General features: G+C 54.1%; 1 protein-coding gene and 1 long non-coding RNA gene across 7 annotated transcripts in view; both read left to right on the top strand.

Annotated features, from left to right (window-relative positions):
* SLC25A22 (solute carrier family 25 member 22) overlaps positions 1-26,302 on the top strand; it is a 47,083-nt gene that overhangs the window by 15,097 nt on the left and 5,684 nt on the right. For 5 of the 6 annotated variants that reach the window (XM_040559008.1, XM_040559003.1, XM_040559005.1 and 2 more), the window contains exons 2-5: positions 7,304-7,419; positions 11,825-11,950; positions 14,544-14,599; positions 18,910-19,000. In XM_040559008.1, coding sequence (XP_040414942.1) covers positions 7,400-7,419; positions 11,825-11,950; positions 14,544-14,599; positions 18,910-19,000 — 293 coding nt within the window. In that variant the 5' untranslated portion in view covers positions 7,304-7,399. Of the gene's footprint in view, positions 1-7,303; positions 7,420-9,109; positions 9,239-11,824; positions 11,951-14,543; positions 14,600-18,909; positions 19,001-26,302 lie in introns of those variants that run through there. The other variant, XM_040559002.1, reaches the window with a different exon arrangement.
* Positions 19,020-25,927, top strand: LOC121071050. The gene is made up of 2 exons (XR_005820344.1): positions 19,020-21,939; positions 22,400-25,927. It is a non-coding gene; the product is annotated as an uncharacterized LOC121071050 (long non-coding RNA).

Here is a 26,302-nt window from a genome sequence, read left to right as displayed (position 1 = left end):
CCAGCCTCCCATTCTCCGCAGCGCTGCAGTCCCCAGCCCCTTTCGGGGCTCTGCGTCTCGCCACGCACAGAGCCCAGCTAGGTCCTGTGGGACGCTGCCAGGACACTCGCCACCAGCTTTCCTCTCCACGGGGTGCAGGTTTTGGGGGAGCGAACACCACTTTGTGCTCCACCAGCCTGGCGTGACGCAGCCTGCAAGCCCAGGGCGATGCCGTAGAGCCCTGTTCCCGCACACGGGATAGCGAGAGCCTGGGCTGTTTCTACAAGCAGTGAGTTGTGCGTTTTGGGGGCTCCTTTCACCTGAGATCCGCACACACGCAGAGGTTTCCTGCATTTCTTCTCCCCTGCTTGCAGTAATTATGGGCCACGTTCTCTACAGCGAGCAGGAGTGGGAAGGATGAGCAGGAAAAGCGGTGCTCAAGGCAGCTGACGTGCTTGCACGGCCTTTGTCCTTTTTTTCTGCAGACAGCTGTTGGAGCAGAGACGTAGGTATCCAGCTCTCGCTCTTATTTTTTTCTCTCCTTCTTACTTTTCCTCATTTGCTGTTTCACCCCTTTGCCAAGAACCGGTACGCTCGGGCTGTCAAGACCTGAGCTGTTCCCTGTCGTCGTGAGCTTGTGCAGGAGCACCAGTGAGAAGACGAGGCTGTTACGGGCAGATGGGCAAGGAAACCCTGTGAAATTGGACAGAATTGAGCACGGGGCGCGCTTGCAGTAATGCTCCCTCTCCCTGCAGCTGGCGGGGGACCAGGTCCCAGGCTCCAGCAGAGAGAAGGAGCTCCTCTGGCTTTTGTCTGCTGGAGGACCTGGCCGTCCTGGGGGACACGACAGGAAAAGTAAAAGTGGGAGATCTCCGAGGAGTGACAGGGATGCGCAAGAGGCCGTCTGCAGCAGCTTGGCTCGTTTTTCCCCTCCCTTCTCTGGCTGTTCCCTGGCTCGGGTGAGTTTGGAGAAGGAAGGAGCGGCCTCGACCTGGCTGAGTTTAACACGCCGACTTCATCCGTCTTCCCTCGTGCTGCGGGAGCCGCCGTGTGTCGGCACCGACCCAGGAGCCCCTCGCTGGCTGCTGGGCTGGGAGGGACAGGGCTGAATTTACAGCCCTTGCGGTACGGCCCCTCTGCAGCCTCGGGTCTGGCACCAGCCCAGGGGGACACGCTGCAAGGCATTGGACAGGAGCAGCTCTGTGGGTGCGTAGGTGGTGCTCTGATGAGGTAATGCCACGAATTGGCCAGAAAAGATGCTTCTTTTTTTTTTTTTCCCAGCAGGGCTGCTGAAGGCCTGTTCTTTCAGGGGAGAGCAATCTGCTGAGAGCCAGGAGCCCGGGTTTTGTTGCCCGTGGGGAATGAATGGGCCCTTTCACACCCCAGGTCCTCAGCTCTGCGCTGTTTGCCTCGTTCCTACTGAGCGAGCTCGAATCCAACCCTGATTTTCCCTTGGGCTCCTTGGTTGGTAGTTTTTAGTTACTGCTTTGTACCTTTTTTCTACTCTGCCAGTCTCTTGGCAGAGCACCCAAGTGAGGGCTTTGCACCACTTTGTTTCCCAGGGTGCAGCGAGTCCTTCCAGATCAGAGGAGTGGTCTGGCTGCGCCATCAGGCTCCGGGTCTGCCTTTTCTTTATGGACAAGGCCACCACAGAACAGTGAAAAGGACAGATTTCATACAAGTTCTTGCTTCTTTTCCCTGCTCCGTCTCTGATCTTCCACACTCCAGCTTCTCAGTTCGTTTGTGCTCTTTCTCCAGCTAACGCCGTGTTTCCCCGAAGCTGTAATTTCATAAAAGCTGGCATGGAGAACTGCTCCGGAGTGAGATGGGTTGAAAGTGTGTTTGAATCACACCAGTTCAATGCATGACTACACGATTTCTCAAGCAGCACTTGGAAGGGGGATCACTGGCAACAAGCAAGCACTTCCGTCATCTCAAGATGTCCGAGCTGTGAACTTGCCTGAGTACCGGCATGGTCATGTCTGGGCTGCTTCGGTATCTGTCAGTCAGCTTCTGCTTCCACTTGTTGCTCCAACTGCTAAATAACATTGGCCGTGGTAAACTGAATTTCGATAACCATTGCCTCTGGGGGCTTCCCCATAGCTCGTTTATTGTGTCTGCGTACGGATTAGGTGCTCCGTAGCTGCTTTTTTCAAGATCCCCGTGAATCAGGGCATGGATTTGCAGGTCTCTGCAGACCACAGGCTGGAGCCTACTGCTGTATTCGAGCAACATGCTGGGCCTGAATTTCTGCTGCTGCTGCGCTCTGGCCATGTCTCGCTGTGTCACTAAAAATTTTACGGTAAGAGACGTGTGGAAAGGGCTCGTGTCCCTCTGGCTCCTGTGCTGCTTTGTCCACGCTCCTGTAGAAGCCACGGGGAGCTGACAGAGTTTGCCTTTATGCATGAGGAGTTGTCCGTCATGTAGAAGGTTAGCTTTGTAAATCCCAGCCTGCGCTCCACGACAGAGCATCGGACCTGGCTGTAGTCCTAGGGGTTTGTAGGATCACCCCCTGTGACTCTGCCCCTGTTCCCCTGCTGTGGCTCCTCTCCTACCACGATAGCATGGGCAGCTACGCGGGGATGAGCAGGCAGAGGCACCTCTGCTGAGACGTTGAACGCTTTTTGTTCGTGGCCTGTTTTTCCTAAGCTGAAATATTGTCTGGAGAACAGGGTGTTCCTCAGCCTGCTGGCTGCGGCTGGAAATCCCGTCTGAAGGCAAAGAGCAAGTCAGCGAAAGAGCAGGAATGAGAGTTCAGGAGCCTTTGCTGCTAATCAGGAGTTCTGGTTCCCCTCTGGGGACATCCAGGTTAATCTATACTGCCTCTTCTTGTGTTTGCAAGGCCAAACCCCTCTGCTATGTCCTCACCCTGAGGGCCGTTCTGCATCTCCAGCAAACTAGCCAATTTCTTTGCGGCACGATGGAGGTGTCCTGACGCATTTCTATCGCCAAGAGGGCAGCATGGGGATGGTGAGGCTGTCCAGACCGACGGGTGAGCTTGCAGGGAGCACGGAGGCCAGGTATTGGGGCAGAGTTTGCTGCTCTTTCGTTCTTTCTGCCCCCTCCACCGCGCGGGCAGCCAATGGGGCAGGCGGGCCCGCGGCACCTCCCCGCGGGGACTTTGGCCTGCTTTCACCTGAGCCAAGGGGGGACCTGCCCTGGGCTTGGCACTCGGAGGGCTCGGCGTGGACGGAGCCGGCTGCGGGCTCCCTTCTGACCACGAGGTGAGCGAGTTTGCATCTGCAGCGCCGGTCCGCGGCACGGAGGGGCTGCACAGCCGGAGAGCCGCGTGCCCGTGGTGGTGAGGGAGCAGCCGGCGGCGTGGGAGCTGCTGTGTTTTATCGAGGACCGGTGCCGTGCTTGGGGCCGCGGGGAAATTCAGCCCAGCCCCGCTTTTGAGGGCCTGTGGGCAGGTAAGAGCCAAGTCAGCAGCATCCCCACGGGTGAGACTTCCCGGTGCCGGTTCCCTGGTGTGTTCTGTGCCCGGCACGCGCCTAGAAAGCGGCTTCTCTCGGAACATACTCGCGGGTCATTTTGCATTCCTAAAATCTTCCCTGGCACCTCTGCTTCGGTCATTAGGAAACCTCGGCAGGGCGTCCGTGCCTCCGAACGCATTTGCAGCGTGAAGGACAGCAGCGTGCTGGTCCCGGAGGGGTTCTCCTCTCCCAGCAGCTCGCGGTGTGTCGCGGAGCGCCGAGTGGGAGAGCCAGCGCCCGCAGAGCCCGGCGGCTGCGCAGGTAGGGTTTGCATGCATCCCAGCGGGCAGCTGCTGCGGAGAGCGTCTGGGGGGTACTGAGGCTTCGGTGCCACAGTGCTGAGGGTTGGCCCGCGTCCCGTAAAGATAAGGTGAGTCTCAGCCCGTTGGGATCGTGGGGAGGAACTCCCAGCTGGAAGCTGGCCGAAGCTTGTCATTTCCTCTCCCTTACGCCTCTGCATCCGGCGTGCCCGGGCTGCCAGGAGCTGGTGGCCGATCGCTTTTTACCTCCTCCCTTGACAGCGATCAGTCGCGTTGCTGTATCCTCTCTCCACAACGAACGCCTCCTCTCACCCTCTGAGCCCCGTTCCTTGCTGGTGGCTTTTCTGGCTGGGGCGCTGGGTTTTGTCTGCTCTCGAGACAAATGGGAATGCGTGGCAGGGAGTCCTGTTTTCCCCTTCTGCTGTTTATTTTCAAGTCAAGGTTGTAGTTCAAGTGTTTGCTTTCAGTGACAGCTCCAGCATGTGCTGGCCTCGAGTTCTGTCATCCCTGCCTGACCGCCCTGCACAAATGTTTGTGCTGGCACGGGAGCGGGGACGGGAACACATGCTTGGGAGAGGACAGGGCTGCTTCTTTCAGCAGCAGCGCCAGATAACGTTGGCTGAAGGTCTCCCGTCCAAACGGCAGCCTGTGTGCGCTCAGATAAATCAGCATTTCTCGGCCTGGCAGGGGGAGAGCAGGACAGGACAGAGGGGGCAGGGCTGCGGGCACAGCGGTGGTGACACGCAGCCATGGGGCAGCGCGGTGGCACCTCTGTTTCCGTCCAAGCTTTGTGGGTGCTGCGGGTGATCGAGGTTACTGATCAGAGCCCAGATTTAAGTCTTCAGCTGTGCCTAAAAATGTGGGGAGAAGGGCTCTGCGACATGTTAATCCCGTGCTTGTTAGGGGGAGGCATGAGAAGGTGACTCGAGTGGCTGCGTGCAGGTGCTGTGGAAGAGGTGCTGCGTCCTTCCCTGCTTGTTCTGCCTCCTCCCTCCCCTCTGTGACCCCTGAAATCTCGGCCAGGCAGAGAGCAGCCGACTGCAGCTTCCCTTGCCACCTGCCTAGGGAGAAGCAGAGGGGGAAGATCCGCCCGTCTGTGCCCCCGCCTGGGCTGTAAATCCTACAATTACGATATAATTATGGGATGCTTACCGGAGTAAGCACTTTTCCTTCGAGTGATGAGGCAAGGAGACACAAAGGTTCAGGGTCCAGCCCCAGCAGCAGGCCTGAGGGCTGCAGAGTTGGCCACCTGGAGAAGACCTTACAGGAGGAGCGTGGGGTGCGTAGCAAGGACGGGGAGCAGAACGGGGCCGTTTCTCCAGCGGCAGAAGCTGCGAGGACCGGATGCATCCAGAGCTGGCCAAGTCTGTGTTGTGGTACCCTCAGTGTGGCTCCTCCATCCCACTCTGGAGCTGTGTTTTTGGGAGCTGGGAAAGGGAGAGGTGGGGTTGAGTGGGCTCCCGGGCTGTCTGCACGGCAGCGCCGGCTGTCACAGCGCTTCTCTGCCTGGCACGGAGGTGCTTCCCCGGGCACGTCACTCTAAAACTAATTTGCTTGATCATTTTAATAAATGGAGAAGGGACGTCGTGGTGTGCGAGTAATGGGGCATTAATCCACGCCTAGCTGTGCTAACAGCACTCTAGGAAGGAATTACCGCCACGTAATTCATCGCCTGTGCAGCTCTCGTTGCTGTAATTACGGCACGTACAGTTTAGGACCCCCTTCCTCTCGGGTTTCCCAGCCTCTCCCACTCGAAGGCAGGCCTCTCATGGCTCTCATTTCCCCGGCCTGCCTGTACCAGATCCTCCAGGCTCCTCATGCCTCTTTCCTCCCTAGGATAAAAGCATGACGTTGTCCTGGATTTCTTTTTTTAACTGTCCCGTAAGATCAGCAGCATTCTCCTCCCAGCCTATGTTTTCGCTCCTCTCGGGCTGCAGTAGTTATCTTCCTGCCCTGGGAAGGACTGGGCTCTGGCTCCCCTAAGGAGTTTCCTTGACAGGGCACCGAGGGCTTCATCCTGCACCACCCTTCAAAGGGCTCGGGGAATCCTGTAGGCTACAGGAAAGCGCTCAGGTAGAGTTTGCAGTCCCACTGGGTTTGTTTTGCAAGCGGTCATTTGCTGGAGCTGTGCTTAAACAAACAGAGCTCAAACAAGCTTTCCACTTCGGTGCGTTAAAATCTCTCAATGCGTGAAAGTCCCCTGGCCACGGACATTGAGGCCCCTGCTGTGCCGGGTGCCGGATGAACGGTTCTCGGGTGCTGGTGTCTGCTAGCAGAGGAGGAGCGCACCCGAGCCTGGCACGGGCTGTCGGGATCGCCCAGCGCGTTTTGTCGGAGCTGCTGCCTCAGTAAGCACAAACATCCCGTTGCGGGTGTAGATGTTATCAAGCGAGCTTTCGTGGTTCAGGGCTTATTTACGCCGGGATAACAGGCTTTCGGCTGGAGCTGGTCTCCCTGTGTTTGTTTTTGTATTTCGGTCTCGTTCTGGTTAAAGCGATAGGGAATCAGATTAAACTAACCTGAAGGAAGTTGCTCTCGGAGACGTGGCAGTGCACACAGAGAAAGACGCAAGCGGTTTTCACTTGGGAAGTGCAGACTTCACCCATCTCTGGACATTTTTAAGCCCTGCTTCCTCAGATGAGTCAGGATCAGGTAAACTCTCTGGAGAGGGACCGTGGAAGAGAAGGAAGGTAACGTTACGTAGCAGGTGAGGCTGGCGTGTAGTGTTTTGGAGAGGAGCCCCTTTCCTTAGCAAGCTGTGTGCTGGTCGCTCGTGGCTTTGGCTGGATTTGGGACTGCCGAAGGCGGCTTTAGTCCCACACCGCCAAATTGTGGGGCAGTGCAAGTGCTCTCCCTCTGCCCCGTCCGTGACACTTGGCATAACAGAGAGTGGTGTGGGTCAGTGCTGAACCGTGTGTATAATCTTCCCCCTGCCTCTGGGGTTAGGCTTTCAGTGAGCTTTTATCCTCAGGAGCGCCTCTTGCCCTCAGGTTGCATCTCCAGAGCAGAAGCAGGGTCAGCCTGGAAGCCACCTTGCTGAAAGTGAAATCCTGTGGGGCTTAGGAAATCGTCTGCAATCAAGGGGCAAATTTCAATCCTGAGGCAAAGGGCAGAGATATTTCCTCTGCTTCTGTCCTTTAGAAACGGTGCGTCTGTGTGCTGGAGGGAAGGGCCAAAGGGGTCTCGCAGCGGCATTTGATCCTCTTGGGGTGGCTGCGTGGACCTGTAGAGGGCTGGCGTCGGGGGTCCTGGTGTTTGCAGGCAATGAGCCCCGCGCTCCTGGATGCCAGGCAGAGCTCGGGCACTGCCTTGCTGCGGCCCTTCCTCACGTGCTGCTGGAGCCTGACGACTCTGGCAGCTCTTCCTTCCAGTTGTGCATCTATATTTATATATATGCCGATGTATTTTTATACGGCTCCCTCGGGAGCCCAGTCAGCAGCTCAGTCTCCTCTCTCAAAGGAGATGAGGTGCTCTCTGAACTCACTTCTTCCTCAGCCTGTCTCACCCTGCCAAGTAGGACCCGAGCTTCAAGAAGAGCAGTGCCCGTTCTCAACCTCGCCTCTTTGGTGTCTTTCTCTCCTTTCCCAGGAAGAAACCAAACTGGAAAAGAAGTGACTGAGAAAGAAATTAAAGAACGGTTTGAAGGAACAAATCCATTTCTTAACAAGATCAAGTTGGAATTAAATGGCTGATAAACAGATCAGGTAACTTTTTTTAAAAAATGTTAAGTTGTTGGCTGTGCTTTGGATTTTTCTGTTGAAGTATTTCAAACTCAATCCCTTTTGTGATACAGGAGGTTGGAGAAAAACACCTGAGCGTCTCTTCCGACCTTAAACGGCTTTGACTTCTTCTCTGCTCCTTTCTTACCTTCTTTTTTTTTCTTTCATCTCTTATTTCTCCTCAGCCATCTATTAGTTTGTGTCTGCCATGTTGTCGCATCTCTGCTTTCTCAAGCTATTTTTCGCACTGCTTTTTATTTCTCTCCTCTGCTTTTGACCTTTCATGAGTCCATTGCTTTTTGCTTCCTCTTCCAAAGGTCGGCTTGACCTGCTGACTTCAGCTGCTGACATCAAGGGAGCAAAGCCAGCTCCTTGACCAGCTGCGGATCCAGTGCTTGTCAGTACAAGGTCCGCGTAGATGCAGCCTTGTGCCCTTCTTCTGAAGCCACTCAATGCCTGAGTGATCGCAGGAACATGAAGTGCCAACAATAATTGGTGGCACTTAAGTGCACAGCAGGAGCTTAAGAGTGTTGGTCCCAGCATATGCAAAGGCTGGATCTGAGTCCTGTCTGGAGATGAACTGGGATGTGTTTTCTCAAAAGACACCACTGTCCCCTTAGCTCACCAAGATCTGTGCCAGTGCTACAGCTAGGTTGAACTTTCTGCTGCTTGTGAAGTTGTCCAAGATGAATGACTCCTGTCTGCCATGGGATTCCTCTCGTTTTGTTGTGGTTTTTTGTTTGTTTGTTTGTTTGTTTTTGTCGCCTTTTTCTGATATTTGCCTTTCCAGGTTATTAGCTCAGGACAGGAGGGAAGCAGGTAGCCTGGATCAGTGGGGGAATGAGACCTGGTGGCAGAGGACCGGGATTTGTTAACAGCTGAAGGCTAAAGGAAAGAGGGCTGCCCCTTCTTAGGGTTTGCCATGATTAGGATATCTTCCTGCCCACCTTCCTCCTGCAAATGAAGGCAGTCCTGAGCTGCACTGATAACGAGGCAGCGCTGCAGTGTTCATGTGCCTAGATTTGCCTGCCATCAGTTACCCAATCTGGAGAGCACTTGGCGTTCTCTTATGCCAACGAAGGGCACGCTGAGATTCACCTCCGTGAAGCCTGACGGGTGCATGTCCCTGGTAGCCTCAGCAGAGCACCGAAAGCAGATGTCCCTGGCCATTCTGAAGGAAGGGGAGATGTCCTGTAAGGTCTCCTCCAGCCTCCCGATAGCCTCCTGGCAGTGTGAACAGAAGCCTGCTGGCTACAGGGGCTAGTTAGAAGGGCTCAGGGGGAGCCCTGGGAGAACTGGGATGTTTCTCTCTCCCTTCTAGTGTAAAACTGAGCGAGTGGCTTTATTCACGTGCCAGCCTGTGTTAGCTCCATTGCACTAAGCACTGTGCACGTGGGCCGTGAGAGGCAGGGGCTGTGTAGAAGATAAAAAAGGAGAGAGAGCACGGGGTAGTCTCATCCTGGGAGAGAGCAGAGAGCACCAAGGTAAAACATGGAGTGACTTAGTCATAAAGGAAAAAGCTTTTGCTTCAGCTGTGGTGCCCAGCTCCGTCTGATCCTTGGTTTCAGGTTCCTCTCTGTGCCCCGATTCCTTTGCCTTTTCCTGCTCAGGACATCCCTGCCGTCTGTGGGACCGTGAGTCTGTAGCAGGCACAGCCAGCCAAGCTGAGGACATCCTTCTAAGCTTGGATAACACACCGAACACCTCCTCCCTTGCAACACAGGTCTGCCATCCTGTCGTCATGCTAAAGCAAAATGAGCTTAACACCAAAAGACCAAAAGCCACAGCAGCACTTCGCTGCAAGGTGAGATCAAGGGCACTGCATTTCCGCAGTTGTGCTCGTGTAACTTTATCTGAGGGTTTCACCAGACACCACCACATGCTGTCTGCACCGATCTCCCTCTGCAGTGCTCACGGGGGAACCTGCATGCCTGGGTGCAGATGCAGCGGGAGGCTTGAGCAAGGATTTCTCGTCCACAGGTGGGGTGAGAAGCTCTGTGCAGCCCTGCAGCCTGTGTTGCCCCAGGTGTTTGGCTTGCCCAGATTTATCAAACTATCCCCCTTTTGTGCTAGGGTCTGCGCTGAAATCAGTGAATCTTTTGCACCCAGTGTGCCAGCAGGCAAGATGTTTGCCATGTGCCTGTGCCTCGCTCCCACCTGATGTAAACCCTGGGATGATTTCACTGTTGGAACAGGTTGAGAGAGGCAAGGATCTGCCTGCCCCGGGTGTCTCAGAGACACTTAGAGAAGTGGTGACAGCACTGAGGCTGGAAAGAGTTATGGGTAGCATTTGTAACCTGCCAGCAGTAAATTCAGAGCTGAATTTGGGGAGGCTGATGTGATCCTCTCTTGAAATAGCCTCCTGTCCAATGGAGCTTCCATCCTGCTGCGCTTTTATTTGGTCCGTAACCTCCCCTTTCAATGTAACTGGGGGTTAGATGAGGAGAACGCTGTGAAGCTTGCTTACTGCTAGAAATTTTCCCATGTCCTGAGGCAAAACGAGCACAGGAGTTTGCAGGCACATCTATTCCCTCCTCTAGCCGTGGTGCAAAGATCCCTGAGGCGGCAGAGTCTCAGGCTGGTGAGATCTTAGTCTGGCCCAGCACTGAGCTCATGCACTGACTCGGGCCTGGCTTTCGAACACGCCGTGCTTGATTTAATCTCAGTCAGCACCGTCTTGCTTCTGGATGTGGGCTGAGCCTGGGTCTGCCTGCCCATCCTTGGCACCTCTTCTTCCAGCTGTGCCAGCCCCGGGGCTGTGCGTGCACGTCATGTGGGGAGGAGGAAGGAGCTCTCGCTGCCAGAGAGCAGGAAGGAATTTCCTGGAGCGCCAAGTTCCTGCTTAGCACTTGCAGGCAAGACTTCTCTTATCCCATCCCTCTTCTGTCTGCTCCCCCCAGCGAGATCTCATGCAGCAGCCCGGAGTCTCCACGCCCTGAATTTCGCAGGTCATCGTGTTGTGCGGTGCGTTCCGCTCGCCCAGCTGCAATCCAGGGCTGCTGCCAGCCGTGGGTTTAATATCCGACACATCCTGTGCCCAGGGAGCCATATCCCCTGCTTTATTGGAGGGAGCTGACTCAGACAGGCTTCCTTTGTCTCTGTGCACAGTGGTTTATCGAGCATGTAAGTGCCGGCTGGCTGTTTGGAGTAATTGAATTTGCTGGGAACTTGTGTTGCGCTGCTCTGCTGCTCACTCCGTGCCGCCTGCAGATTCCAGGAATTCCCCCTGGGAACAGGAAGGCGAGTGGAAAAAGCCCCGCGTCTTTGAAGCACGTGCACCCAGCCGGGTTTTGATGTCCCTGAGAAGGACGAGCTCACGTCTCCACGGCAGGGTGTGCTGGGCCAGCCCGCCGAGTGCCTCTGCCACCGGTGTCTTTTCCTCCCGGCGGCGGGTCTGGAAACAGCCTCGTGGATCTGCGGCTGGCTGCGCTTCTGCCGCGCTCTTTCCCACATAACGAGAGCAGCTGACGTGTCACGAACCTCTCGTTAGACGTGTATCTGATTGCAGGGCTGGAAGTCACTTGCCAGTAAAGCTGCGGGTCGGATGCCGTCAGGCCCTAACTGAAGTCCGTCTGCACGGAGGACCGGCCAGCACTCTGCCTTTCCTCTGGAGGCAGCAAAAACCCCTGGGTCCTGGGGAACTTTCAGTTCCTGGCTCCCTGGCACTTGGATCTAATCCTGGGTTTCATGAGGTTCAGGGCTGGCGTGAATGCAGTTTTTAACCTTGTGCCTGTGCAGCCCATAGCCTAGGGCCCAGCTCTCCTCGTGGGCAGCGTTCTCCTGAGCCAAGTAAGGGCTCTACCTGGACCCCGTCTCCTTCTTCTTCCAGGAATGAGTTCTGGATGCCTCCCAGCACAGCTCGCTGGGGTTTGGGGCTCAGCAGCTCGTTGGGCAGGGAAAGAGGCAAGGAGAAGGGCTGGATTTGGGGAGCACCGCTTCTCCTTCCCTGTTCCACCCGTCAGTGACTGTGAGGTTTGACAGACATCCCTGAGACTAGGGACCAGGTCAGATCCTGGCGATGTCCCGTCCCGTTCCCCCGTGTGGCTTAAAGGAAGAGCTTAGAGGATGCTTCGTCTTGCCTGGAAGCTAGGGGAACAGCGAGACAGGGTTTCTCCTTGCTCTTAGCGATGCGTGGCTTAGCTGTTTGGCTCCCACTTCACCGAGCAGCAGTTTGTCCTGGGGCTGCGGGCTCCCTTCCTCTCCTCCTTTCTGCACAGCAAGGGCTCAGCTTTGCCTTGCTTTTGCTCCGTGGGTTTCAGGTCGGCAGCCTCATCACCCCGTGAAGTGTTAATTGTCTGGTCACACAGAAGAGCCACGTTCTTTCCTCTTTCCCTCCCCTGGCGTTGTCCCAGCACTAAGACATCTGCTTCTGTGTCTTGTCCCCTCGCAGTTTACCTGCCAAGCTGATCAATGGAGGGATAGCTGGGCTGATCGGGGTCACCTGCGTATTTCCCATTGACCTGGCAAAAACTCGCCTGCAGAACCAGCAGAATGGCCAGCGGATGTACACCAGCATGTGAGTACTGCGTCCACGGGCAGCTGCCCCCGGGGCTTTTGGTGGGGAATCCTTCCACCTTGTTACCTCTACCAGGTGAGCTCAGCATTTCTAGGAACTTGGCTTTCCCCAGGAAAGCCAGGGGACCATCTCAAAGCAAGCTGTGCTAGAACAAACAGAGCAGTTATTCCGGCTGCTGAGCCCAGCAGGTGAGATCTCTGCTGAGGGCACGTCTATTTGTGTCCCTCGCTTGGGAGCAGCGTGTTCTCTGCTTGTCAGCACCGGCCAAAAGGGCAGGGGGGGCTCAGGACCAAAGCGCAAGGACCCTGGTTCACTTCTCTGCGAAGCCACAGCCAGGTGCACGAGGGAATCTCTGGCTCTCTTCCACTTCTGTGACTGTCACATTAGAGGTAACAATCCTTTCCTTTGCTGTCAGCTTTGAAAAGGAAAGAGTAACCCATTCCTGGTCTAGAGCACCGCAATGCAGCCCTTCTGAAAGCTCACGGGTTGTAGAGGGTATTGGGGTGATGGGATATTGTAGTACCCCATCAGTCTTGGGTCCAAAAAATCGTGCTGCAGGCTGTAGGAAAAGAAGGCACGAATGCATTCAGCCCTCCAAATTCCCCTGTGGTTTGTGAGATGCTTAGGGCCGTGTGTCTGCCGTGGGAGCGTGCGCTGCCCTTCGCACAAGCCGCTTTAGCTCAGGAACCAGAGGCAGGCCTCGCTTTTCAAAAACTGATGGTGTCATTGAGGGGAGAGAGGGGTCTGGGACTGAAGATGTGCGTCCTATCCTCCTGCCATTTTGTTCAGAAGCAGTGCCACTTGCTCCCTGCTCTTCCACACCGGTCATTTTCCTCTTCCCTGCCCAGGAGATTTTGGAGCAGAGTGGGAATAGGAAGGAAAAGCTCTCTGCGTTGACCATTTTAGTCTCTGGGCCTCCTTGCTCTAGCCGGTGACTTGTAATTATGCAGGAGTTTGGTTCTGCTCAGCTCCAAAGACCTTTAGCATCAGGGGAGTGTGGGATTGGTTGATGAAATAAATTATATAAATCTTCCCTTGAAAGAGCCAAAGACACTTCGAAGCAGCTCTAAGGAGCCAGAGAGAGCTGAGCTTTCGGCTGTGCTGCCCCACACATTGCCCCGCATACTTTTAGCTGGCACCTAGCTCCCTTCTCCAGGGGAGAGGAAGGGAGCAAGGCTTGGCTCCGTGTCCCTGCTGCAGCTCAGGGGGCTGGGAGTGATGCTCAGGCCTTACAGCCACGCGGCAGGTTGCGTGGTGTGGAGGCAGCTCTTCCCGCTCCCCTCCCTGCCGCGGCTTGCTCAAAGCAGCACCGTTGGCTCGGGGAAAGTGCCTTGCTTCCAGCAGCACGTTGGAAGAGCCCCGTGGGTTACAGGCGAGAGGTGCCCTGAGTCCTGGGGCTGCGGATGGACGTGGGGGCTACCCCAGGAAAGAGACGGGTGCGTGCAATCTGCAGGAGTGGGACAGACGGGGCCCCAAAGGATGTGGGGGTATGGTATTGGAGAGCAGGGAAACTCACTGCCTCGGCTGGCAGCATTGCAGGATGGGCTCCTTGCAAATAATGTGTTACCCTAGAAACCATCTTGGCCAAAGCAGGCAAAAAAGCCCTGGAGAGAAATCTGTATTTCGTTCTCTCCCACCTCAGCATTACTGCAGAGCGGATGTGGATCTTCCTCCCTATGCTGCCAAGTCTCTCAAAACATATTCTCGTTTTAATCAGCTACATTTCCCTTATTACTCCTTAAAAAAGCCTTTTGCTCCTGAATAATTCACACGTGCGTGTATGCATGCACACCTATCCTGCTACAGCCACATCAAGCACCTGACCCTTCCCAGAGACTCCAGAGCAACCTTCAGCCAGAGCCCAGCTTTCATGCCACCGTGGAGGACCTGGATTTCTTAGACAAGCGTGCGTGTTTTCAAAGGGCTTTAAGCAATTCCGACACCCTGCAGAGCTTTTAGGTTAAAGGGAACGCAGCGGAGGCAAAGAAGGTGACGGCTTTCCCCTGGGAGCTGACCTCCGCGGTGCCCTGCCGCTCTCTCCCCAGGCGAGAGCCCGAGCGCTCGCTGCCTGCCTGCCGTGGGAGTCAGCGTGCTAAAAGTCAGCGCTTTCAGCCGAGTGGGAGGTCACGAATGGCTGAGCGCTCAGGTCACCCAGTGTTTGTATGCCCTGTGTCAGATTTCATGGAGTAAGTCAAGCGGTAGGCGGGCTGGGCCCCCTCTCTGCTTCCCTCTGTCGAGCTGGATTGAAAAACGTGCGCACGGGGATCTGATTGTCAGGGCATCTCGTGTGCATTTGCCACGGGGGACCCTGGATAAACAGCCCTCGCAGCGGCATTTTTCCCTTTTGTATGTCTAGAAAGCAGACAGCGCGTGCAGGGTGAGACGGGGGTTTCAAAGCCCCGGTGAATTAGGGGCTGAAGTCGGGCTCGGGGCTGAACAATGGGGCATTCAGCGCCTGACGCCGATCCCTTCCCGGCTCAGGGTTTTGCTGACAGATTGGAAATGAAAACCACTCCGAGAGATTTGTTCCGTTGCCTCTGCTCCCAGCCGCCTTTGAGCTCCCGTGGTTTATCTCTCTCTGCTCTGTTTGCAGGTCCGACTGCCTCATTAAAACAATACGCTCGGAAGGCTACTTCGGCATGTACAGAGGTAAGAAAAGCTGAGTGGGGCAGGCACCTCGCTCCTCTCGCCCAGCACGGCTTCTGCACTGGAAGCTCTGCTGTGGGAGGAAAATGAGGGAGAAGCCCGGACTTTCTGGCTTGCAGCACAATAACCTAGCAGTAGCCACAGCTGTTGGCAGCTGTTTCTGCAAGTAAACTCCTCCACACCAGGTGTCTGCTCAGCTCGCCACCGCTGAGGGATTGAGTCCTCCCCATGCGTGTTTTGGTGTTAAACCTTGCATTTTCTGAAGTTCCTCTTTACTAGCAGTTTGCATGAAGCCGCTGGACCTCGTCCGAGGACTGTAGGTGTGCGTTTCCCACCTTGGGCACGGTAACTTTTGTCAGAGGTATAGTAGCAAACTTTTTGAAGTGCTGCAGCTCGTGGTTAGTAATTGAATTTATGTAAAAGCCCTCTACCAACATGGCCAGGCCTGCTGTCCCATCTAGTTGGTAGCTTGTGTCCAAACCTGGCTGGCTCAAGCATGCCTCGGGGCTTTGCTGGAGTATTAAGGCACTCTGCAGTTAAAAAACAAACAAACAGACAAAAAACTACCCCCAGAAAAAATTCCTTTGGAGCTGTCTAAAAATCAGAGGTTGGCTCATGGCGGATCGCTGCCTCATGACGGATCGGTCTCCAGCTGTTCTCCCCCTGTGTGCTAACCTGCTGTAAATCTCCTGGCTCCTTGGCTTGGGCTGACGCCTTGCTGTCAGCGGATCCTCTGCAGCTCCCGAGGAAATGCGGACGCTGTGGCCACCCGAAATGGGACGTGGGACGTGGCACTGGCTGCTGAGGCAGCAGCATCTCTTGCCCAACTCGCTGGTGGGCGTTTCGGGGGAGTGGGCTGGGTGCTGGGGATGGATTGGCTGCTTTAGGGCAGCTCTCCTGGGGGCAGGCGACGAGGCAAATAACCCCGAGGAGCCCTGGCAAGCTCCGTGCTGAGTGCCAGCACAGCGCCTTCCCGCTTGCCTTTTCCCAGAAGCGGGCTGCTCCTGGGTTCCCAGCCAGGAACGAAGCCTGCGTTGGCTTTGACCACAAAAATCCAGCTGCAGGCTGCTTTCTGGGGAGCGGAAGGAAGAAGTTATTCCTGGGAGCTTACAGGGGAGATCGTAGGGTTGTCAGGGCTTTTGGGAGAGACCGCTCAGTCCTGTAAAGGGCAGGGATGTGCATCTCCAGGCCGCGTCTCGCTCCCAGGCAGAAATCTCAAAGAGGACAGAGGGTTTTGCATAGCACTTGCTTTTCCCACCTGTTGTTTAGGAGCTGTTACGAGGCCGGTTGGCTTGGCCCATGTCTCACTAACCTTGTACTGCCCTGTTGGGAGAGCTGAGAGTGGCTCGAGCCTCCGACGATTGAATGGGGAGCTGGCTTTGGATAAGGGTTTTATGAATAGCTCCAGCTCCTTTCTGAAATTCATAGATATTTCTGCATGGCCAGCATGCTAAGGGGAGTGAGCTGACATGAGGAGCCCTTCCCTCCCTCTCAGAGGAGGTAAAACACATCCAAGATCCGTGAAAAGCACGAGTGCTTTTCTGGGAAGAAGGTAAAGAGGTGGCTCAGCCTTGCAGGCAGTGGGAGATGGAAATCAGACGGTGGGACTGCTTCTTGCCCCTTCCTTCTGTCCCCGTGCCCCAGCAGAGGTTGCTCTGTGACTCACAAGCTCTTACTTTCAGCCCGCCGGCCGAAGCTGGGGGGGCTGTGAGTTAACATGCTGGGGTGGCAGCGGCTGCGTCCCACGGGAGAGTGCCAAGCGTGTCGGTCATCCCTGCAGGGCACTTGTCCTTGGTCGAAGGGCACAGAGGGGCTGCTCGGGGCCAGCCATTCCCACGTGCCTGCATTCTCGTGCCTGCGAAGCAAAGCTTCTCGGCGCAGGCAGGAGCGAGGTTTGAGCTTGTAGGCTGCTCTTCTGCAAGTCACCGTGTGGTACCTTCATGGGGTATGTGTGGGCAGGGGCTCCCTGCTCTGTAGGAATAGCCCACAGCAAATTGTCTGGTGTACAAGACAAGTCCCACAGCTATTTTGAGAGCAGCCGTTTAGCCTAGCTGGCAGGAGCCACCGGCCCAGACCAGGCTGGGAAATGCCCTTTGCTGCGGGTGACGTGTGGTGTTTAGCTGCACCTTGGCTGAATATATTCATAGCACAGTGCTACAGTAGTGTGTCAGCCTTCCCTGGCCTCTGCTAATAATATCTGCTGTGTCACCCCCCCGTTCACACACTGCCTGCCAAAATTACCCTGGACTGCCAGGGTCATGCTAAGTTTTCCAGCCTTCGGTGTATCCTATTGATATTTGGGGTAATTATCTTTATATTGCCCTGGTTCTGCCTGTTCGCTCCCCATCTTGCTCAGTTCTGTTTTGTTTCTGACGTCCTCAGTGCGGAGCTGCCTCCATTTTCTATCCCAAGGAACCACGAGCTGTATTTTTCCTTGAGGTGGTACAGCAAGGTGAGGTGTGCCCTCCTCCCCTGTTTGTGAATGAGCTCAATTTAGGGGTCATAAACAAGAGCATCAGTCCTACACCGGGGGTCAGAAGAGTGACTCAAGCCCCCTCTTGTTCTGTAGGGCTTCCATGAAAAATGTGGTTAACAACAAAACCTGAGGCTCGGGGAGAAAAGGGCACTTACAGGTTCTGCTGGCAAACACCCAACTGTTTTCACCTCTACCTACCTGATTTCATTCTTTGTGGTGCTTCCCTACTTCTTTGCAAAATATATTATTCTTAATGATTGCAATTTATTTCGCATTCTGGTTGCCTGCCATTGCTTCAGGTACACGCAGCGTTGCCTATAGGCCAAGATTAGCTTTTAATTAGGAACATGCAGTTGTTGGCATAGCTAAATTGAAGAGCTATGAGGTTTTTTGAAGAGGTAGAAAACACCTTGGAAAGCAGACAGCCAACAGCTGAAGTATCTAATTTCTCCTCCTCCTCCAGTGGCTCGATGATGCTGTGGATTACTGAGGGCAGGGATTATCCATTCTCTGCTAAGCAGCTTTGCTGATAATATCAGAGATGGAGGAGAAAATCCAGGTTCATTTAACTTTTCCCTGCCTTTTCTGTATTTTCTTTTTTGCTTGCTGCCACGCAGCATTGCTCTGTATTTTCTGCAGAAGCTGGCTGTGGTTGTCAGAGAGGGAGAACTGGGTCGCAGGGCCCAGGCACGGCCGTTTTCTTGCTGTGACTTCCCACACGGTGGAGATGTGTCCTCTGAGCAGAGGAGATGGGTTCAAGGATGCCCGCGTGATGCTCCCGTGGAAAAGTCCCCCTGAGCCTGTGTTTAGGCTGTCTGCAAGTACCGAGCAAAGCTCTCCTTCGCTTTCCAAAATGGCTGGAGCTCAGCGTCCTTCAGCGTGGGCAGGGAAATCGTAGTCGTCCACTGCAGGACTTTCTGAGCCATAAGATTTAAAGGGAGGAGAGTATTGGAGCACTAACCTGATGGTGCAAAACCCCATGTGCTCAGACGGGACAGCTTGCAGGCAGCTTGCACGCTGCATGCCCTGCTGTTGTGTATCACTAATGCCCGGCTCCAGCGGGCAGCCGGGCCGTGCAGGCTGTTCGTTGTGGCAGGCACAATGCAGGGATTTGCTGCTTGGTGCTTCTGACAAAAGGGAGTTCAGCGGGTGGGGGGAGCGAAGGATCGTGCGCGCCCCTGGTCCCCAGCGAGCCCAGCCTAGCCGTGGTGCTCGGAGGGGGATCTCTGCACACCAGGGCTCGGCTCAGGGTGGACAAAAAGCTCAACAGCCCCACGGAGCAGCTGCTCTGAGGGTGACACCCAGTGGTGGTGTGCAAATGGGATCATCAGACCCCAAGGGTCGGTGCAGAGCTGGCTGGAGCCTCTGCAGAGAACTAGCGGCCTTCAGCAACGAGGCAGCAGCGCACGCAAGAAGGGGAGAGTTGTGCTTCCCAGTACCACAAAGTATTTGCAAAGGAGTTGGGACTGGGTTTTAATCCAGCTTGTGCTCCTTTCTTGATCCTCCATTCTTCTGAATTCATAGCAGTGCATCCTTGGATGGGGGAAAAGGATGCATGGCGGGGGTAGTGCTGAAGCTAAGGAAATCACAAAAAGCACGTTACAGACGGAGTAGAGACGTGTCACGGTTCTTCAAAACTTCAGCGTGTTGGGAGGCAGGGGCCCTATTCATTTCCAGAGGTGTTTTGTGCAGCTAAATCCCGTTGGTGCATTGGGAGCTCTCTCACATCTGGCCTTGTATTTTGCAGCTCCTGCTAAAAAATTCCTGAGTGATCCAGTTAACTGTTCAGCCCTTCATTTGCATTCTCCAATGGGCTTTTCCTCTCTTCCTCTCCTAGGAGCTGCGGTGAACCTGACTCTAGTGACACCAGAGAAGGCTATCAAGCTGGCAGCCAACGACTTCTTCCGGCATCACCTCTCCAAAGACGGGTGAGCAGGGGGTGCAGACCTTTAGCATCCGACTGAAAAGACACTAGCCCTCGGCACAAGGCTCCTGAGGTGTCTGGGCAGAGGCGGAACGGGGTGATGTGCTGACCTTGAACAGCTCAGCCAGCGATTGCGTTTGAGCGAAGGACGTAATGTCTAAAACTGGAAGTGAAAAGCACTTCACTGGATGACTGCTTTTTATTCGAGCTTCTAAAGATAGTCCTAGATCTTAGTCAAGGTTAACAGATCCAGGGTTTGTAAGCAGAGTGTTTGAGAGGAACCCGGTGGGATGGCTGCTCAAACAGCTGCTGGGAGGCCCCTTGTCCTCAGCGTCCCATTGGGCGCTGTTCTGCTCTTTCTGGCTCTTCAGTGACTGTAGCTTAAACAGATGGCAACCCAAATTCTGTAGACCCCCAACTTAGCACCCTCTCGTCCTTTTGTAGCTTGAAAATAATTTCAGGGAGGTGAGAAGAGGTGATGAATGAACCCAAGTTTGACAAAGGGCACTCACTGGCAGTGTTGCCCAGCAGCTGATCAGCATCTAAATGCTGAAGGAGTAAGATTATCTGTTTAGTTTGAGTGGGGTGGGGTGGGGCTTAGTTCCTGTGAATTAAATGCCAGTAAAAGATGCTAGTTGGGCAGTTGAGAGGAGCTGGAACCTGAATATTTAACGCTGTTTTCACCAAGATACTTCCCTTGCAATTCAGAGGACGCTTGTGTCCCCCTTCAGGCCAAGAGCTCTCTCCAGCAACAGCCAGTGAAGGGTCCAGCAAGGGCACTGCCTCAAGTCCTTAGTGACAGGGTTAGAAAACAGCCTGCCTGGGATATGAGCCTAACTTACCCCAGCAGGGATGGGGAAGAGCCTTCCTGCAAATGCAGAGCTCTGCCACAATCACTTGGTTTAACACCTTCCCGTGCCGTGCCGTGCCGTGCCGACCTCCACTGCTGCAGGTCAGAGGGGCTCGACCACTTCAGGGGAGCTTGCAGGTTGACACGGGTTGAGGATCTGGGCCGTTCATGCACCTCCCTTTTCGTTCTGCAGTCTTTTTAAGTAGCACTTGCTGTACGTCTGCGTGACTCACCGGCTCGCAGCTGTTTGCGATTGTCTGCCTCTTCAAACAGCATCCCCGTGTACCCTGCACAGAGGGTGGGAGGTGGTGATGTCCTCCTCGCTGCTTGCTGCTTCCAAGTGCCGGGTCTGATCCCTGCGGCACACAGCACGGCGGGCCCTGACGTGCTGCCGCAGCCAGGAGCACAGCTAGCTCTTTGCCACCGTTTGTGAAATGAGAGTTTAAAAAGGTTGTGCAGGGAGAAAGAGAGCGCCAAGCTGCTCTGTACACCTTGTGCCAGCACCGAGAGACTGGCCTGCGGAAGAAACCAGAACAACGACATAGTCAGCATCCTGGAAAAGCAGTCACTGCTGTGATGCTTCAGCCCTTAAAAAATGACATGCCTGGCAGTTAAGGTCCTGCACCAGGGGAGGGAAAGGCTTCCTTACAAGACGAGTGTGCGTGTCTGGCTCTCGGTGCTTAGGCAGGCTTTGAGCTGGTGTTTGGGTAAGTGGGACAGCGCCGCGTCCACAGGGAGCTGAGGACAGGGCTTCAGACAGGCCATCTGCTGTGGCCCTGAAACCGGGATCTAGGTGGAAGGTATGGTGCATGCTGTGACCTTGCTTAGTGCACGGGGAGCAGAGGTGGACTGAAGAGGCCGTGGCATTACCAGGGAGCATAAGGGCCCCTAGAAGCTGCAAGGCAGCTGCTTGTCTCGGGATCCTTTAGCTCCACGTGAGGAAATCCCAGGCCTGGGGATTGAAGACGTAACCTGCTGGAGGGCTTGTGCCCAACCGTGCTGTGGTGGCTGTGTGCCACCTTGCCTCTGGCAGTCCCCAGGATCTGTTCCCATATGCAGCACGTATGACATAGGAGTGACAGCAAGGGGACACTTCCCTGGGTCACCAAACTGCGTGCCTGCCATGGGTTTGCCTTGCTCTTGCAGGCTCTTTGCAGTCAGCGGGTTTCTCCCTTGAGATGCGTCTGTCCCCTCCTCCCTGGCTGGTTTTGATAGAAGACAGGGCAGGATTAGCATCCTAACGCCTCTCCTCCTACTCAGGGTAAAGTAGGTTATATACCTGCTAACACACCTCAAGGCAGGGATACCTATTTCACAACTGAACCAAAGCCCAGGCACGAACAACAAAATAGCCTGGGGGTAGAGAGGTGAAGACCGAAGCTGCTTGGCGTGTCAATTGATGGATATGGCTTCATTTATAGGTATATAATTATGGTTAAATGGTGTAAAGTACAGCAGAGGGAGTTCGGCTCCGTGTAAGGACTGGTTTTTCACAGTGAGTGATTTTTCATGGCCACCAAGATCTTGGTTGAGCTTCACCAAAGCCCTTTTTGCACAAGGCAGGCTATCCGCTGTACATTCACAGCATGCCGTGCTCTTAGACCAGCGTCCTCAAGGATGTGATTGCCGTCGGGTCTGGGGCTTTTCTGACTCAGAGAGCTGCAAAAGTCTCCTAGATCTATCTGATGTTGAATGCCTTCATTGCTAAGCTTCTAGCACTTGTCTTGCTTGAAATGTGTTGTTTATCAGATCCGTGTCAGATAAAATGTGCACGTTTTATCAGTATGTGCTGATTAAAATTTGCTGAGTGTGTCTTCCACGTGCAAGTGGAAGAAGCACGTGTGGGCAGCAGAAAATGTGGCAAATCCAGCATGACTCAAAATAGCCTCAAGATATGCAGCAACTGTTAGCGTGCCTTTTTTTTTTTTTTTCCTTTGAAAAACTTTGTGTTGAAATGAACCTGCTTTTAAACTGCTAGAAGAAGAAAGTGGCACAAAGCCTGTTTCCAAGAGGCCAGATGGAAAACACCCATGATGTAGGAAGCTCCTGGCTGCGAATTGCTGAACGAGTATTTTGGGGATGCGTCACTGCAGGTTTGTGCTAGACTCCCTTTTTTTTTTTTTCTGGCCGTGCTCTTGGATGCTTCAGGAGGTGGGATATTGGGGCTGCAGGACCGCAGGCGGGACCCCTGCCCCTGTTGGTTACCTGTCTCCCCGAGCCTGGAGGTGGCTGTTCCCGCAGGCCTCTCCACCCTGGGATCAACTCAGGTGGGCTTTTCCAGTGCTTTTCCACTTCTTTTGGTACAAGAAATGTGTGTTCAGAGGCTAGGGGACTTAATTTCTGCTTCTTTTCCTGTTTCTATTTTGATGTTGAGGCCAGTGTGGCAGCCTGCTGCTAACACTTCTGGTTTCCAGAGGAAGCAAAACTTACTGCGCTCGCCTTCCCACGCTGTCCTCATTATTTCGGACCAAGGAGGCTGGGGCGAGTTTTGTGAGTGCTGGAAAGCCCCTTCCTTGCTAACGTTGCCTCGTCTCGTGATTATTTTGGCCTTAGGGTCTCTGCAGTTCGCAGGACAACAATCAGGAGGGACCCGCAGAAGAGTCTTCATGGGGCCTCATTCCTGTCGTGCTCTGTGCTGGCTGCTCCCTATCTCTGGGGAAGGCAGGATGGAGAGAGAGGGGAAACCTTTAGGCTTCAGGAAACAGATAGGATTTTTTCTCTGCTTTCTGAAGCTGGCCACATTGAGAGACCCATAAACTCTTTTCTAGGTGCAAGTGTGGCCTATAGTTTTTTTTTGTCCCCTTTGAATTTGGGTGTTAAGCACTGCCTAAACACCGGTCCCTTTAAAGTGTCCTATAAGGTTTCATGTTTTATCTCCCAAGCGTTGAGTGCCAGACAGCTGTTGTTTGCCACGTGTTTGCCAGGTTTTGTTGCTCATTTCTAAGGCACGTGGTTAAATACTCTGCCTTGGCTGTGGTAAAAAGTGTCTCATGTCTTCTTATAAAAGGGATTTCTTGCTCATAAAAACTCTGCAGTGTTCCTGGATGAGTTTCCTGCTGCTCCTCTTCAAGGTGTGTTATTAGGTATACCCTAACCTCTCCTGTCATCTTTAATCTTTACCTTCACTTTATTTGCTGTTGGGGAGCAAATCTGCTGGCAATCTGCTGACTGAGCAGCTCAGGTTCCTAGGAAGACCGGTACAATTGCGTTGTTTCTTTGCCAATGTCAGCAATTTTTCTTCCTTTCTGTCCCTCTTCTTTTCTAGCTTTGCTTAGAGAAGAGAAATAGCCAAGAGAGACAAGAGACAAGGCTCTTTTCCTGCTCTCCCATGCAGATATGGACACTGGTACTTGTTCTCTGTTCCCTTGGAGGCTGATACAGCTCCCCAGGGCTCCTTCCTCCATATGCTCTTTTTTCAGGTGCTCCTGAAATACTCAGACCATCTCTTCAGTGGCATCTGTATAAGCAGCCATTGTATGGCCTGGCTGATGCTTAAGCTGCAAAATACACGTAGACAGACTTCGTAGACAGACTTCAGAGAGAGGCTTTTGACTTAGGAAGGAGGAAGGATGCTGCCATTAGTCCTGCTGCTGAGCTGCTGTGTCATCTTGCACGCTCTCATGGGCCAAGGCAGTCTCTCCTTTAGTTATCCTCTGCATGTCCAGACACTTCTTTAATGCAGATAACCCTCATCCAATGCACTGGGACTTGCAGGTGGGAAGATCCAGCCCTTCCTTAAGAGAAAGAGCAAGTTAAGAGCTGCTAATCTTACCGTGTCTATTCAGGGATAACTATTTTGGGGATGCTCTTCTATTTAGGACATAGAGGCACAGGGAGTTACAGTGGACTGAAATCGTAGTCACCAAAGGTCAGCCAGAAAGTAAGTGCACCTTCCCCTGTTAATCTGGAGGGAGCTGGAGACGGGTTGTTTAATCACAGCAGGCACCCACGACAGGAGCACTGTCCTTGTTGAAGTCCCAGGTGCCCGTCCTGGGACAAAACACAGGGCTGTGCCCACGCTCAGCTTGCCCAGAAGCGTTGCTCTGCCCATCGTTCACTTCCACGCATATTCATATTGGATTCAAACGCTTTGGGGATCTCCTGCCAGAGCAAACCTGATCGAGCAGGTGCAGCACGCTCCCTTCCCTGTTGGGTTAGTCCATACATGCAGCACGGAGCTGCTGCGGCCAGAGGTAGGTTGGAGCATACCTGCAGGAGCGTTTGCCAGCGCGAGATTTAATCTGGTGGTTTTACCTGGAGCGGTTGCTGGGGTGGATCTGCCCCACAGCAGTGCTCCGCTTGGCTTCCCCGAGGCATTTTCGAGCTGGCAGGAGGAGTGGGAGAGAGGAGGGAGACAGGCTGGGGACAGTAACCCCTTGGGTAGCAGATGGAAACGTGTGGCTCTGCTGTGGGTGTTTCGTGGGTCAGGCTTTTCCTGCCTTTGGAAGGCTTGTCATGCCCATCCCGCAGTGGCTGGTTTGGGTCCCTCCCTCATCCCCGGCAACTCCTACACAGGCAAGATTTTTCAGAAATTCTGGAAAAAAATCCTAGTCTGCTGCCCTTTCATATCGACATACCGATGCTTTCAGACTGGCTTTGGACTGATGCATGCCTCTTGAAAAGCCCTAAAAATCTTTAGTTTCTGCTTTTTGACTTAGTCTTATTTTTCAGCTCTAGTCTGAAACTTCAATTTATGTTGAACCTGAATTTGTTAGATTTAGCACGCTCTTGCCGGGATAAAAGATGGGTTCTACGTTTGTAGGACCAATTCCTTGCTGGGGTTGGGGCTTTTGAAGTTGGCTGAGACGTGCCACTTTCTAAGGCACTGAGGACGAGGCCCGTGGTGCCTTAAAGCTGAAACCCCTATTGTCATCCGGAAATGAACTCTTTTCCAACTCATTTTACGTGCAGACTGGTGAAGTTTTGCGATGGAAGTTTGACCCTTGTACGGTAAATTTTAAGCCTCCTGACAAAAGATTTGCTTATCTTGGTCTGCTGTTTTTTTCCTGGACTCTCCCCAGGTTCCCAGGAGATGCAAACGAAAAGCCGAAAGCCCTTTTTCTAGCTGCTTTTGATGTACCTGTTTAGCATCTCTCTCAAATACACCCACGCACGCCAATCCTTCACCGGGTCGCGCTGGCGCAGCTCCATGGCGCTCAGCCGAGCCGGGCTGCCTTCTGTTGCCCGGGATGCTGGTCTGCAGAGAAACACGCGGGGCACGGCTTCCTGATCTTTTGAACTGGGTATCAAAGCTGTTCCTGTGGATGAAAGGCAGGAGCTGTGTGCTCCCGGGCTCTTTCTGGAGTGGGAGATGCTCTGCCTCGCAGAGCAGGGAGGGGGACTCTACTCTACGGGTGAATTTGGAAAGGGAGAGCTGTGAAATGTTCCTTCCTTCGGCCTCAAAGGAGAGCTCTATATTTAGAGACTGGTAATCCCTGCTGTGGCTTTGTGCCTCTAATCCCCCGCTCTGATGCCCTGCCTGGGGAAGATGAGAGCTGGAGGAGCGGGCGCAGCAGACGTGGCAGGCAGCAGGATTGCGGTGCGCCGCCACCCTCCCGGCGGTCCCGCCGTGTCCTGGGGTGCCCCGTGGCGGCGTGAGCGGGGCTGGAGGGAGCCCGGGAGCAGAGCAGAGCAACGTGCCCAGCCTGGGGGACCCCGAGCAAATCCCTAATGCTGTCTGCTGCTCGGCACGTGGCGCTGACAGCTCCCAGGAGCAATCCAGACGCTGCTCGTCGCGCTCAGACCCAGCAGTTTCCACCCGCGGGATTCATCCGAAGGCTCAGGCTCGTGTGTGTCGTCATCAGTAAATGCTCGTGGGGTTTTAGGAAAGAGTCGCAGGCTCCTCTAAACTGTGCTTCCTTCTTACCCAACAGAGACTGAAAGGCATTTCCCCTCCCTTTCCTATAGGTTTGGAATTGAAACTTCTGGCACACAGCGCTGCAGCTGTGCTGTGTGCACCCCTATGAAACCCCTGGCTTGGTTTTGCAAGGGGATAGAGCGTAATGCTAGCAGATTGCCTGTGCCACGGTGTGGGGACTTGCATCACATTTAAAACAACAAAAAAAGAGCCCGTTTCCTCTGTCTGTGTGATTTATCTATGCTTTTTTTTTCCTCTTTTAAAAAAGGAATGGATCCTAAGCACTTTTTTTTTTTTAATGAAGTCAGTGATTTCTGGTGCCAGGGAGTGAGATTTTTATAGGGTGAGAACTGCTCAGTTTCTGAAAAATGACTCTTTCTGAGCATTTGCCTTCTGAGTTCCTCTTTTAGTCTCAGCTGGGATGTTTCATGGCTTTGGGAGGGGGACAGCTACGTTTTGTAAGGCAAGAACATGCCCCTGGTGCCCCCAGCTCTCTGGCACAGAAATGCACAGAGCTGCAGTGCTGGGGGTCTGCCCCATCCCTCGTCCCTCAGGCAGGAGCAGTTTGGTGCCAAAGCTGCTGTTTCTGCCTGCGGGAC

This window comes from Cygnus olor, chromosome 5 (genome assembly GCF_009769625.2).
Source record: "Cygnus olor isolate bCygOlo1 chromosome 5, bCygOlo1.pri.v2, whole genome shotgun sequence".
NCBI classification, from domain to species: domain Eukaryota; kingdom Metazoa; phylum Chordata; class Aves; order Anseriformes; family Anatidae; genus Cygnus; species Cygnus olor.
The sequence above is the reverse complement of the archived record's forward strand: the minus strand, read 5'-3'. Positions and strand labels throughout refer to the sequence as shown.